Source organism: Callithrix jacchus, chromosome 5, assembly GCF_049354715.1.
Source record: "Callithrix jacchus isolate 240 chromosome 5, calJac240_pri, whole genome shotgun sequence".
Classification (NCBI taxonomy): domain Eukaryota; kingdom Metazoa; phylum Chordata; class Mammalia; order Primates; family Cebidae; genus Callithrix; species Callithrix jacchus.
Genome location: NC_133506.1, coordinates 155084103 through 155097603, shown reverse-complemented (window position 1 = coordinate 155097603; position 13501 = coordinate 155084103). Strand labels below are relative to the sequence as shown.

The following is a 13501-nucleotide window of genomic DNA, read 5'->3' as shown; positions in this document are numbered from 1 at the left end:
CCCCGTGAGAGAGAGAGAGAGAGTTCGGGGTGGGCTGCTCGTAAGAGCGAGGCAGTATAGGTTATTGCTGGAGAAACCCCTTTTATGGGACTCTTACATGATAATTCATAAGGAGGTGGGAAGAGGTGTTGCTAGTAAGCATGTTCTAGGTAGTCCTCTGGGTGCACATGCGCAGTAGCTGTACGTGCATGTTCGTACATCACGTCTCATTAGCATCTTAAATCTCCACTCGGGTGGGTTTTTTACTGTAAATGAGCAAAGGGTCAGTTTGAGGACATGCTCTAGAGAAGAGACAGTCCCTACTGAAGATAGCTTTATTTAAATGAGCTCAATTACGATGAGAACGCCAAGGCTTATTGTGTTGGCTGGGAGGTCACCACCATTGCTGCATCCCGAGAACATGGTTACCTCCTTGACTCTCTATCCTGCCTCACTTCCCCCTCTCAAAACACTTTATTGTAATTACTGGCTTAGTTCACCGATTTCCCTGTAGCCTAGAAGGCTGGCACAGTAAGGCAAAGTAGTAGTAAGAGTGTAGGTTTTGAACTGCTTAGGTTAGGCATGGACATGCCCTGGAGTGCCAGGACCGACCACTCATTTTGGGCTCTGTTCCATATTTGCTCATCAAATGACTCATGATCTGTAAGCCTCAATTTCCTCACCTGAAAAATGGGCGAATATGATATTACCAATCTTATAGAGTTATTGTGTGAGTTAAATGATGTAATATACATACATCATTTAAACATATATGTACATATATAAAAGGTTTAAGTGCATTGACTGGTGCATGAAAGTGCCTTCCATAAACTGAGATACACATATAATGGGTGCTTACCAAATACCTACAAGCTTTTATTGTTTTGCTTGGCTTTTTAAAGCAAGGTATTCCTAAGACTGTTTTCTTGTGAGTCCTTTGTCTCTTTTTCTTCATTTTCCATTAGCTGGGTAAGATCAGAGTCTCAAAGTAAAAAAGTGTGAACACTGTGTTTGCTTCCCTATTTGCTCACATTTCCCCCCAGTCTATGTAGGCTTTAGGTATGGTGTAAAGTTGTGCATTAGAATGCGGATGGGCAAAGCAAAGATCATATTCACAAAATGCGTTCTCCAGCCAACCAGCAGGGCATCCCTTCCTTACTAGTTGTAGACTCTGCTTCTGCCCTTTAGTCCTTGTCTATTTCTCAGCCCCTTCCTTAGAGGCTACTGGCTGGGAAGGCTAATGTGATGAGGTCCGAGCATGAGGTTCACCCAGCAAAGGCAGAACAGTGGCATGCAAGCAGATTAAAACAATCTCAGCTTTCCAGTTCACTCTGCAAAAAAAAAAAAAAAAAAAAAGTCATAGCTTTTTCAGCTTCTATTTTTAGGAGTCTCCAAATACATTTAAAAGCAAAACTACAAATTAATGCAGCATGGGGTATGTGACATTTTTTAAGGTCTTTGGAGGAGATGACAAAACAAGGAGCTTCCCACTTTCCAGGGTTGTAAGGTTTTGGAAAAACGTTGAGTATGAAAAATCAAAAAACATCCTACCTTGCCACTGAATTGTGTGAGGGTTTCCTGATTACCTGGTAGTCACCGGGCTTTAGAAGAGTTATTGTCATTTCGATTTTCAGATGAGTCACTAGGGCTCTTGCCCCAGGGCCACTTCATTATGATTCAGTGCGAAGTACTGACTGCGCTGGGGCTTCCGGGAGGGAGTGGTATCGGGGTGGGGGTTTGCTGTTGGCATGAGGCTTAATTGACACCTTTGATGTAGCCTAAGACAAAACCTGCACCTCCCACTGCTCTTGGGAGACGTCAGCTTTACGCAGAAAAGGCATCTGCTGATGAATCCTGCATCTCATTCAGCCTGCTCTGGGAGCAGCCTTAGCCATCCTTAAACTCATCCAACCGTTTCCCGTTTCCGCGGGTGCTTGGCTTAGTGCTGAGAAGGGATTCCGCCCTTGCTATTGTCAGGTCCAACACTAAGACTGTGTCCATGTTAGAACTCATAGAAGGTAAGTGAAATGCATTGCTGCTCTCCCTTGTGGAAAGTGTTTATTTTGCACCCTCAAGAATCTATGTGTCTCCTGGTTAATTCTACTTCACTGACTGTGGGGCTGTAATGTCATTTTTACAGGTAAAATAGAGGCAACCTGCTGCATCTTTATAAAAGCATGTCTTTAACTGTTTCATCTGTTCTTAGAGATGGTGATACTTAGAGAAAAGAATTGCTTACTTGAGTTCTGTGGCTTTAATGCAGTTTAATGAAAATGTGCTTAAAACTCTTGAGAACTGGGTAGAATTTCAGTGATGTGAACTTGTCAGCAGTTTTTCTTTTCACAGGCAGCAAAGAGAAACTGTGAGCAGTTTCTGTCTGTGACTAGTGACTGTCCTGTTCAAGGCAGGTCCATCAGAATCAGGCTAGGGGTATGACAAGACACAAGTGGACGCAGGACATTTTTCTAGAAGTGAGTTATTAGTTATACAAATACGTACCAGGTCACTGGAATGGTCACTGGTGATCTGTGCTTATATTTATCCCTGCTGGGTAGTACTAGGTAGCTAAACTGAAGAGTTAAGGATGAACCTCATTGACAGTGTCTCAGGACCTTACTCACACTTCTGAACTCCCTGCTGGCACAGTTAAAGGCATCCTTAATACATTCATCAGGAAAGTTGTGAAAGGCAGATCTTTAAAAATCACTCTGTAACCTACTGCTATATGAAACACAGGATTAGCAAAACGGCAACTCTCCGAAGGCTACTTTCTCCAAAGCTCTTCCTCAACGTACACATGTGGAAGGGTGTCTAGAGTTCTAGTAGATGGCCCTCTATGTAATTGTTTGTTTCTTGGAGAAGATGATTTGTCATGAAAAGTATTTAACGTGTCATTTTTCTCTGTGTGTGACTCTTTGTGTTTCTAGTTAATGGAACCCCTGGTAGTCAGCTCTCTACTCCGCGCTCAGGCAAGTCGCCAAGCCCATCACCCACCAGCCCAGGAAGCCTGCGGAAGCAGAGGGTAAGGATATAAGCAAGCTGCTTGCTTCAGACCTGTCTCGCAGCCTCGCTGCAGAGTGGTACAGGTGCCAGCAAATCGTGCTGCTCGTCTCTAGGCGATGTCTAAGCTAGAACAGGAGGTTACCTTTGGCGGGGCGGCTTATTGCTGTGGTTTAGTTAGAACTCAGGGCTGTTAGCTTCTCTGTAACCTTACCCAATCCTACCTCTGAGAAGAATGCAGCTTTGCTACTCACTTTTACATACTCTTTTTGTTCTGCATGCGCAGGTTTGTTAGCACTAGTTTGTAAATCTTTTGAGTTGTGATGAGTTTTAGTCGATCTCATCATTGACCACCAGCCTCTTAAGGGAACAAAGAAGTGCTGTGAAGGGAGGGGAGGGCCCTGGTAGAAAATGGCTTCTGGTGCAGATGGGGCCTCAGAGCAGCAGAGGGTCCATGAGGCAGAGGATGGGAACCTATGACATGTGCTTTTGTGGATGAAACCCACATCGAGCACCTTTTCATCACTACTTGCAATTATTGGGAATTCGGCTAAGCTTGGAGACCACAGTGAAAAAGTTACTGGAAACAGTGTTAGCTTCTCCACACTAAGGAAGAGGTGAGGGTTAGCACTTGTTTCAGGATGGAGAGACTCCTGTTCTTATCCTGTCACAACGTGCACTGTTTGTCTCTTCTAATAATACCAAGGGAAAAATAAAAGTAGTGGGCAGGAGGCAAACGGGGAGCTACAATGCCAAAAACGGAAGGCCCTTTATGGTCCTGATTTCAGATGTGAGGTGGGGGAATGTGCGCTCTTAGGAGGTTTTAGTGCTCAGCGAACATTTTAGTAAGTGAGGACGCCTTGCAGTCTACCGCACTCAAATGCCGGATTCTTGAGTTTGGTTTCTTTTATTATGTGTTTTAAAATGAGACTTCTGAGTTCCAAAAACTTGGTTGTCATCCAGGATGGAAGGCCCTGTCTTCAAGATTTCTGCACAGGTTGTGTCTTTAGGCTGCCAGGCGTCCAAGAGTGTGGGGCAGGGAGATTCAGTTGGTCCCCAGCTCCTCTGAGCCTGTCGCACCAACTATCAAGTTTGGTTATCTTTCTCCACCGATCACCTGGCTGGCAGAGCTTGTCTTGAGTGTTTGATGACACCAAAGATACGACGCCCGCTTGTCCACTGAATGGCCGTGTTATCGTAGATAAGTCTATTATCTTTTCTGGGCATCCACTGGAAACACCAAACAAAACGAGGGGCCTCCTTCCAGATAGAAAGCCCAATAATTCTATTCTACTTCCATTTGAGTGTTTTTCACTATGGTTTCTTCTTGGCCACAGTCTAATTTGGAGTTTTAAGGTATCAGACTCATTTGTGAACACCTCAAAGAATTGGCCAAATTCATTTTCTCTCCTGAAGGCCTGTCCTTGAATGGAGGAAGAGCTGGTGGGTCATTCTTTCCTTGTAAACGTCACCCAGCGAGGCTTCAGTCTATAGGGACCGTCATTAGCTACAGCGCAGGAAAGGCCCTCATTCTGAGAACATTCTCTCTCTTCAAGTGTATGCTTTGGAGAGTTCTAGCATAGAAATCTGTCTTTATTCTTTGAGCTAATGAAACTCAGATGAAGGATTTATGGGTGTCATTTATGCTTAGTTGTTGAGATTAAGAACAAGAATTCCCACTGGAGATGGGAGCTTCTCTCCCTGCTTGTTTATTGTGGAAATTCCATCGTAGGGGTGTAAAGCTATGCTCAGATGTCTCTTTCTTGGCAGAATGGGGCTAGAATTTGCTTCTTTTGCTTTCTGTATTTCTGTTTCAGTATAATTTTGTCCAATTGAGGCAGAAAATTTTCATTCAGCGATGTGGCTATTGGCTTATATAATTAACACTTCCAAACACTTGGGGAATGATTATATGGTATGGCTTTCTTACACATTCTTCATTTTACCATTTAAATGATCAGTGCAAACACCATACTTCAGAGAAAAAAACAATCCCATTTGTTTTAGGAGTATAAAGGGTTTATACCATCTGAAAACATTTACTGAGCACATGTTGTGAGCAGGGCAGTGGATATATTCTAAGACGGTTCCATTTCCAAGCTTTTGAATTTAGGCCATAAATGAATGTCCCCATCCATGTACTATGTCAGTGCATGAAGGCATTCCCAGCTGCGTTAGCCGGAGGAGCTTTTATCTTGGCGTGTAGGCAGCTGCATCAAATCATCCCTCCCAGTTAAAATGGTCCTAGAAGATCCCTAAAAACTGATCCTATTTCAAATCTGATTAATGTTCTTCTCAAATGGCTGGCTATACTCCTATGCAGGAAATACTGAAATAAGCGTAAGATGGCATGTGCTAAAAGAAGACACTTCAAAGAATAAATTAACTCTTTTTACTGCAAATTAGAAAACAGTAGCTACTTCTATTTTTTCCTTCTGTGTTGCCTAGCAACATGGCCAAGAAAACGAGTTGGCTGCCCCCACCCCAACACACACACACACACACACACGTACACACACACAGGTACACACACATGCACATGCGTGTGCCTTGCCCCATTTAAAAATACAGGAACAGAGCTGTTTTTTCAAAAAGAAGGTTGAGACATTTGACTAGTTTCTTTACAAATAAGAAAATCTATGTTTTTACTTATATTAATCACAAAATTTAATCAACTTTTTTCTTCTGTTAAAATCACATTTTTATGTTACCTCTTTTGACATTTTGGAATAGTCTTATATAATAAAGAACCTGCATGCCAGACATTCCTCTCCGTAAGCATATTCATGGCAACGTACCAAGTAACCTATTTTTCCAAAGTAGAGTTATTTAAGTTGCTGTCTACAGGCGTTTGACTGGTCACAGAAGCAGAGCCTGGAGACTCTTTTCCCACTCATGAACTTTTTTTGGTCTCATTTCTTAATCCATCAGGAAGAAATGTGTTGTGTTATGTAGGCTGAATGAAGCTCCTCATTATACTCCCACATCACTGACTTTTGTAGATTATCTGATCAGTCAGATGATGTGAGGAGTGGGTGGCACAAAACAGGAGAAAAGCCAGCTCTAGACACTGCAGATCTGCGCTGGTTGCCTGGCTACCAACCGAGATCTAGTAGCAGGAAGGGGAGGGAGGAAAGGAGAACAAGGTGATGAGTCAGTGGTCAGTTGGAGAACAGGGAAAGAGCCTTGGGAAGCAAGTTGGGGTGAGGTGGGTTAATTTTGCGCTTTCTGCCATCCAAACGTATTTTGAGAAAGCAATGCTTTCTTGGGTTTCATGCTATATGCAACTGCAACATTTGAGTTGCTGCTCTGGGATCAGAATTTGCTGAATGCCATCTGGGCCTCCTGTTACATTATTTTATTGTGAGGTAAGCACATTCCTTTTCTACCCAGAATGGGAAGGAAATGGTCAAGGAAGAATTGCCTAGTCAGGTAGTAGTGGAGTTGACCTTTACAGACCTCAGGGGCTATACAGCTCGACGGGCACCAAGGAAGGCAAAAGATTAGAAATAGATCAAAAGGCATTTTCTTGTCAATAAGCAAAACCAGCACCATTTTGTCTATTTAGATGGTTTCTCCATTATTATCTTTCCTCCTATTCCAAGTTGATGACTTGAAAAGGCCTAATAATATTTGAAACCAGGGATGCCCATTCAGTGTTGCTCCCACGAGAGCCCCAGGGCACCCAAGAAAGCCGAGTAAACAAATCTATACCGCCCTTCATCTTGCAGGACCTGTACCGCCCCCTCTCTTCGGATGACTTGGATTCAGTAGGAGACTCAGTGTAAAAGAAACAATGGAGCAATGTATATGGTTTGTGATTGGGTGAAGGTTTCACATTTCCTAAGCAAAAGCCTAACGGCAAAATACACAAAAGAGTTTTGCATACCGTGAAATGATAAAAGACCAAATCATACAAAAGTAAATATGTAGGCGTTTTGTATTCATGCTGTTCAACCTTGAAATTGAGAGATTTAAAAAAAAATATCTCCCACATTGATTTGATTGGGGAGGGTCTGAACACAAAATGCTGAGATTTTTGTGCAGGACCTGGCAGTAGGTGAATTTCCTATACGGACCCAATACAAGAACACACTGATGGTGTGGCACTAAAGAGCCAGAATTTCTGTAGCTGGAGTTTCCTTCTTAATTAAAAGTAGACCTAGAGATAGAATTTTTCTGTACTTTCTGTAAAGTGTATTAAAATGGCACTAGCAGGTATATTTTTCTTAAGGTTAGATAGTTTTTAAAATTTGGATTGCTGGGTTTTTAGAGGTAGTCTTATTGCAAAATAATAAAAATGCTTCGTTAGATTTTTTTTCTTCTTAGACAGTAGAAAAAGCTACTTATTGTTTTGTGGCTTAGTATCTCTGAGAGAAATAGAAAAATTATGAAAAGGACACATCTCATAAAGACTCTAAAATTATGCATTAGGAACTTTCCTTGTTTTCGTCATCAAGTAAATTTGATTTTTTAAAGTTATTTTATTAGAAGCAGCATCACTAAAGCTTAAGCTGTATGCCAACAGGAAGAACTTGGCCAATGGCATTGCTATAGGTTGTAGAATTTTTTCTTACAATCATATACATGATTTTTCAAATGTGTAAAAACTAAAGTTGGGAATTTTTGTTTTTACATACAGACCTGAAAAAATTTGTGTCTGGACTTTTTCTAAGTACTCCATTTGAAAAGCAAAATTCACTTAGATGGTGCTGTATAAATCAGGCCCAAAATATCCAAATCTCCACCCTGAATAATTCTCAATCTTGCTGGTGTTTTAGAAATTTTCATATGCAAAACTCCGTTTGTGTTAAACCAAGTAAGTGTATGATTATAACCCATTGTTAAATATTAACCTACTAATTCTGCTCTTCTAGTCCTCTGTTTTAAAAATTATAGCTAGCTTTGCTTAAACATAAAATAATTATTTTAAAGTCTGAATGTTAAAAAATAATTTAATGTGTATGGTCTATTGTATTTAGCCATATCTTAGTGGTCATTTACTTTTACTAGTTCAAACACTAACAATTTAAGACTTGCGAAGCATGGTTTTGATATTCTCCAGGCTTGACATATCTCAGTAGGTGATAAATTAAAAATGTTTGATGCCATTTGGAGGCTTTTACATGATTTTTTTTCAAATTTTACTTGAAAACCATTTTTAAATGTTTGATTCAAGATGGAGAGAAATTCAGTTGTCACACGCTGTTTTAAATGTTATTGATTTATCTTCCTGATAAATTGTTGAACTAGCAGATTTTACCATCTGGTTTATAGTTACATATGTTACCATCTCACTTTACAAATGAATAAAATATTCCAACCAAAAGAAGAAGAAGAAAAAAAAAAAAATCCAGGCAATCTAACAGCATTTGAAAACTTAGCCCTATAATAATTGGTGCCTCATTATCCTGTCTGTTGGAGAGAAAGACACTTCTCTGGCAGGTTGTTCAAGAGCTGCAAACTGAACCCTTCCATCTTGAAAGAACAGCTCATAACAATACCTGTTCCAGACTTCAGGTTTTAAAACTGTTTCCAATAGAAATGACCAGAGACTCCTGCTGAGATCAAAAGGCTGCTTTGTTTTAGCTGAAACAGTAAACATCTGTGAGGTTGCCTATGCTGGTGCCTGTTTTAGTTATGTCTTTGTAAAATGCATTACTTAATACAGTTGGATCCATACAAGATTAGTGTGTATTTGACTAAATTGCCAAAGATGCAAAGAAAGCAGTGGAACAGTTACTTTAAATCTGAAGGGGTCAGATGGTCCAGAACAAAAATAAATTCAATAATTTTAACTTCCCTGCACTGTCAATCTTATGGACAAGTACTGCTAGAAAGGTCCAATAAATGCTATTTGTTCTAAGTGGTAGATATCGCCAATTGATGTAGAGACCATGGCTTTGTTTAGACAGGGCAAAAAGAAACTGGAGTGGTACTAATTGCCAATAGATATCATGGCCAACTTTCCATTCAAGCAGTTCCAAGGGAAGTGCTTTCCACAGTATTTAATCTCTTGAACATATGACTTCCATTAAAGGACTGTACAGGGGCTATATATATATCATTTACTTTTTGAAAGTAAAGTCCCTCAGAGATTGAAACAGCACACCATTTATAGACTTTGAGATCTCTTTCTATGCAAAACATAATTCTATTAAACTAAAACAGAAATTTTAAAAATCCTTAGCAACAAACCAGAAGTTTTCAGTTCATTGGTGGAACAGAACTGGTGATTTATAGGCACTTATGATTGACTTACTTAAAGAATTCTTTATAAAAAAACTTGGCAATGAATTTTTAAATTGTTCTATTGAGCAGGGAGCACTTCAACCAAAGCCATACAGTTTTGTTCTAATGGGAATCCTTAAATGTGCTCTGAAGACATTGTGCTGTAGATGAAAGTTCTATACTTTTTCACTGGCACTCACTTTTTTCTTAGACATATATGTTGTAGAAAAAGATACCAGAAATATTTCCCTGCTTTCGGCATTTTAGAAGTGCAAAACTTAAAAATATATAAAGTGTGAAATTCAGTGTGAACTCAGAAGACTATAGAAAGCCACATGGGGCGTTCTTGTCTTGTTTAATCAACTAAGCAGGGGGGAGAATCTACACTGTTTCTGCACTCCCACAGAATTTTAAGAAGTGTCAGGTTCGCTCATCTCTATACATCCCTGTACACATATTGGCTCATCTAAATGTTAAGAACCCAAAAAGCATTTTCTAAAAACATTTGAACCAGCGCTAATATACTATATATGTCCCCTACTTTAACCAGTAGGGGGATTTCGATCGCATGCACTGAAGGTCTATCCATGATTGGGCTCTGTTTCTTTCCTTCTTTTTTTACTTAAAAACAATGAAGTGTGCAAGTCAGATTTCTGAATGCAAGTGAATGAAGATATAGAATAATATTCCTGAAAATTCCATATATTTTAATTCTTGGACTGCTAAATTTTTCCTATGTGGCCATATATCTATACAGGTGTGTGGGTGTGTATGTAAATTTGCCAGGCTTGGTGCGTATGTGGGTATGCTTCTGTAAGTATCTGTGTATGTGTATAAACTGTCAATAGTGAAGGATAGTATTTGTGATACAGCCTTATAAGTTACTGGCTCTTGTGGAATTCTACGTAAAATCTACATAAAGTGATACTCTGTGACATATTAATTGGGGCATATTTAAGTTCAAAAGCAGTTTGCTAAACTAATATGGCAATGGTTCCAAATATTCAGATGTACTGATTTATTTAAAAAATTTGAAATTCAGCCAAATCCAATATTGTGTTAACTACTAAATATAAGTAACATTAATGTTTAGATTGGTATATCTGTGTTAAATTATTAACAAGATTGAATATTATGACTGATTTTTTCTATCGTGTGTGTATCGTTGATTTGTAGTGATTGTCAATCAACATACACTAAAAAAATGAAACATTGATACAGTTGCATATTGTCAAGTTCAATGTTGGAACATAAATAGAAGAGAATCCAGAGTATATTTGATATGAAATAAGTTTAATGACAAAGCCAGATAACCTGTAAGGCAATTCTGTATGTCCTTTCAAAACACTAAACTGTTGACAAATTTTGAATATACTTGCTGTATGTGTGTCTATATCCACATAAATATATACACACTTGAAAATGTTAATTGAATGAATTTACTATATATGCATACATTTGCTCACTCATGCATATTTGCATTAACCTTGCTAGCTTCTCTATTGGTGCATGTTAGTGACAACTGTCTTTGAAATATCCCACAGAGGCGTAGTGTGAAAATTAGAGATATTGAATTCAATATACCAATTGCCTGATATAGTGTGCTGTACTGTCAGTTGGAAAATATTTGTAATTTTGTGCCTGTTATGCATGTGGAAAAAAGGAAATCAGAGGCCCTCACTGTAATTTTTAAGGGTGCATGACATATGATGTCTTTAAAATATGGTTTGTTTTAGTAAAGATGAGGGATAAATTCCAAGGTAGTATAAACGATGCATGTAATACATGAGTGTTTGTATTATATGTGGCCACAAAATGTTTTTGAAGCCAGGATAGTAGATATCTGAAGGTTATAGGCAAGGAAGTATGAACATTAATTTTCTTGTGATGTGTTTTTGAGGAGTTGATACTCATCAATAAGCAAGGAATTGAGTTTATTTTTTCTAAGGACTCTTTACTTTGAAATATACTATGACTGTTGTAAATTTGGATAACATTTTTATAAAGAGGTTGCATACTTTCTGCTCACAGTTTGAGCTGATTGGATGTGTATTCTTTTAAAAAAAATATTTGGTGTTAAAACATTTGACACAACAATATATTTTTTAAATCCATCAACCGAGGCCATTGGCAGAGCTTTATAGAGCTAAGCGTTGACAAAATGTTTCATTGAACTACCCCATTTTGAAAGTTCAATTACTTTGTGCTGTGGTTTAATTGTAAAATGTTGTATCTTGTGTTTCACACTAGACCATGTTATTCCTCTTGAAGTTAACTTTGTGACACTTACCACCTTAGAATAACTATATAATAAACAGGAAAAACGGCCTATGTTGTTCAGTGAGTTTCTTTCAGAAATCTTGCTAAGTAGACACTGAAATTGAAATGACTACGTGTGGGATAAGAATGACCTCCACAATCACATGTATCGCATTCTTCCGTTGTAATTAGCATCAACAAGTGATAATTGAGAGACTGCAGAATGGTACCATGTAACATCTAAAGCATAAACTACTGGCAGTAATTACAAAAAAAGAAGATTATCTGATGAAAAATTCTGTTTCAGGTAGTTGCATTACAATCAGGACTATACCTTTCTTTCAGTGTTGCCTTAAAGGGTGAATTTGTCAGACATATTGTTAACCCATTGAAAAGAAGAAAGTAATGTCCATTTTTAAAAGCACTAGTGGTCTTCTAGGCTTGAAGGTATTTTTCTCAAGGTGATCTAATTTGCAGGTGAAAAATGTGCATATGTCTGTGGGCATGTCTGTGTGTATATGTATATAAGCTATTTCTTCTCAAATCACTGGATAAATACATCATTTTAAAAATAAAATTAATTAAAATAACAAAATATATAACTCGTAACTTTAAGTAGAAGAAAAATCATAGTATATTTAATTTATAAAGGGAGGATAGAAAAGGATGTTAAAAAGGATAGGAAATTCTGCTGACCAAGCTAGAAAAACATATATATATATATATATATATATATATATATATTTTTTTTTTTTTTTTTTCTTTTTGTGAGACAGACTCTTGCTCTGTCACCAAGGCTGGAGTGCAGTGGTGCAATCTTGGCTCACTTCAACCTCCGCCTTCTGGAGGTTCAAGCGATTCTTGTGCCTCAGCCTCCTAAGTAGCTAGAATTACAGGTATGCACCACTACGCCCACCTAATTTTTGTATTTTTAGTAGAGACAGGGTTTCACCATGTTGGCCAGGTTGCTCTTGAACTCCTGACCTCGAGTGATCCACCCACCTCAGCCTCCCAAAGTGCTGAAATTACAAGTGTGAGCCACTGTGCCCAGATGAAAAAAATTTCTTATTGCAATGACTACATAAGTTCCAAATTCTGGTTTTAAATCTAACATTTTCACTAGTTTCACTTTCAATCTTCAAATTACATTTGCTTTAATTGGTCCTCTTTATTATTTCCATGATAACTTAAATGTCTGGAGCAATGATCACAGCAAAATGTAATCAGTGTCCATAGCAGTAATCACTGGAAGGAAATGTTCCCAGATTTATAAAACTTTCAAATTGTACTTACAGTTTCTTAATATAACTAGAGTTTAACATAAAATGTAGCAGGTACCTAGAAGAAGAGTGAGCTTCCTTCATTACAGGTTGGGAATCCCATTTGAGGAGTAAATCATGGAGGGAATGATTCTATCCAGAGGAAATACAGTACATGACTTCCTGGGCTGCTTCCAAACTGTGATTTCATGAATAGTAAAACTCATGAGAAGAGGCATGTGGCTACCCAATGGTACAGTCTCCTTGGGACAAATGGTTCAGATGATCAATTTATGGATCTTGGCTTACATGAGTATAGTGACTGGACAGTCAAGGCCAGGAAAACTGCCCAATACAACAAACAGTGTAGATCTAGTTGTAACTAAATGCATTTGCCTTTTTCACTAATGTAGCCATAACACCGCTGTTTCCATTTGCATTTTCTCCTCCTTTCAGTAAACGAACTTCATGTGTAACAGTTCTTAGTCTTTAAAAAAATTTATCCAAATCTTTATGATAACATTTTACATTTTTCAGTAGTCATTCTTATGCTCATGCTTATCTGTGCCATAAACTTTATTTAGGCTAAACACACTACTATGAGGATTTCAGACAAAGGAATTTGGAAAAAGGTGTTCCCTTTTTGCCTTGTTTCAAATAGTGGAGCCTTATTAGTAATTGCAGATTGATGCCTTCAACTTATTGTTCTATACCCACTTGGGAAATAAATAAACGTATGGCTTTTCTATATCACATAGAATCCTGTGGGTTTG

General features: G+C 38.4%; 1 protein-coding gene across 5 annotated transcripts in view; it reads left to right on the top strand.

The window, feature by feature from the left end:
* The window catches only part of DCLK1 (doublecortin like kinase 1), a 359661-nt gene that overhangs the window by 274230 nt on the left and 71930 nt on the right, over positions 1 to 13501 (top strand). For 2 of the 5 annotated variants that reach the window (XM_035302467.3, XM_035302468.3), the window contains exons 1-2: positions 1838 to 1997; positions 2907 to 3001. In XM_035302467.3, coding sequence (XP_035158358.1) covers positions 1979 to 1997; positions 2907 to 3001 — 114 coding nt within the window. In that variant the 5' untranslated portion in view covers positions 1838 to 1978. Of the gene's footprint in view, positions 1 to 1837; positions 1998 to 2906; positions 3002 to 6710; positions 11539 to 13501 lie in introns of those variants that run through there. The other 3 variants (XM_017973046.5, XM_035302465.3, XM_035302469.3) reach the window with 2 other exon arrangements.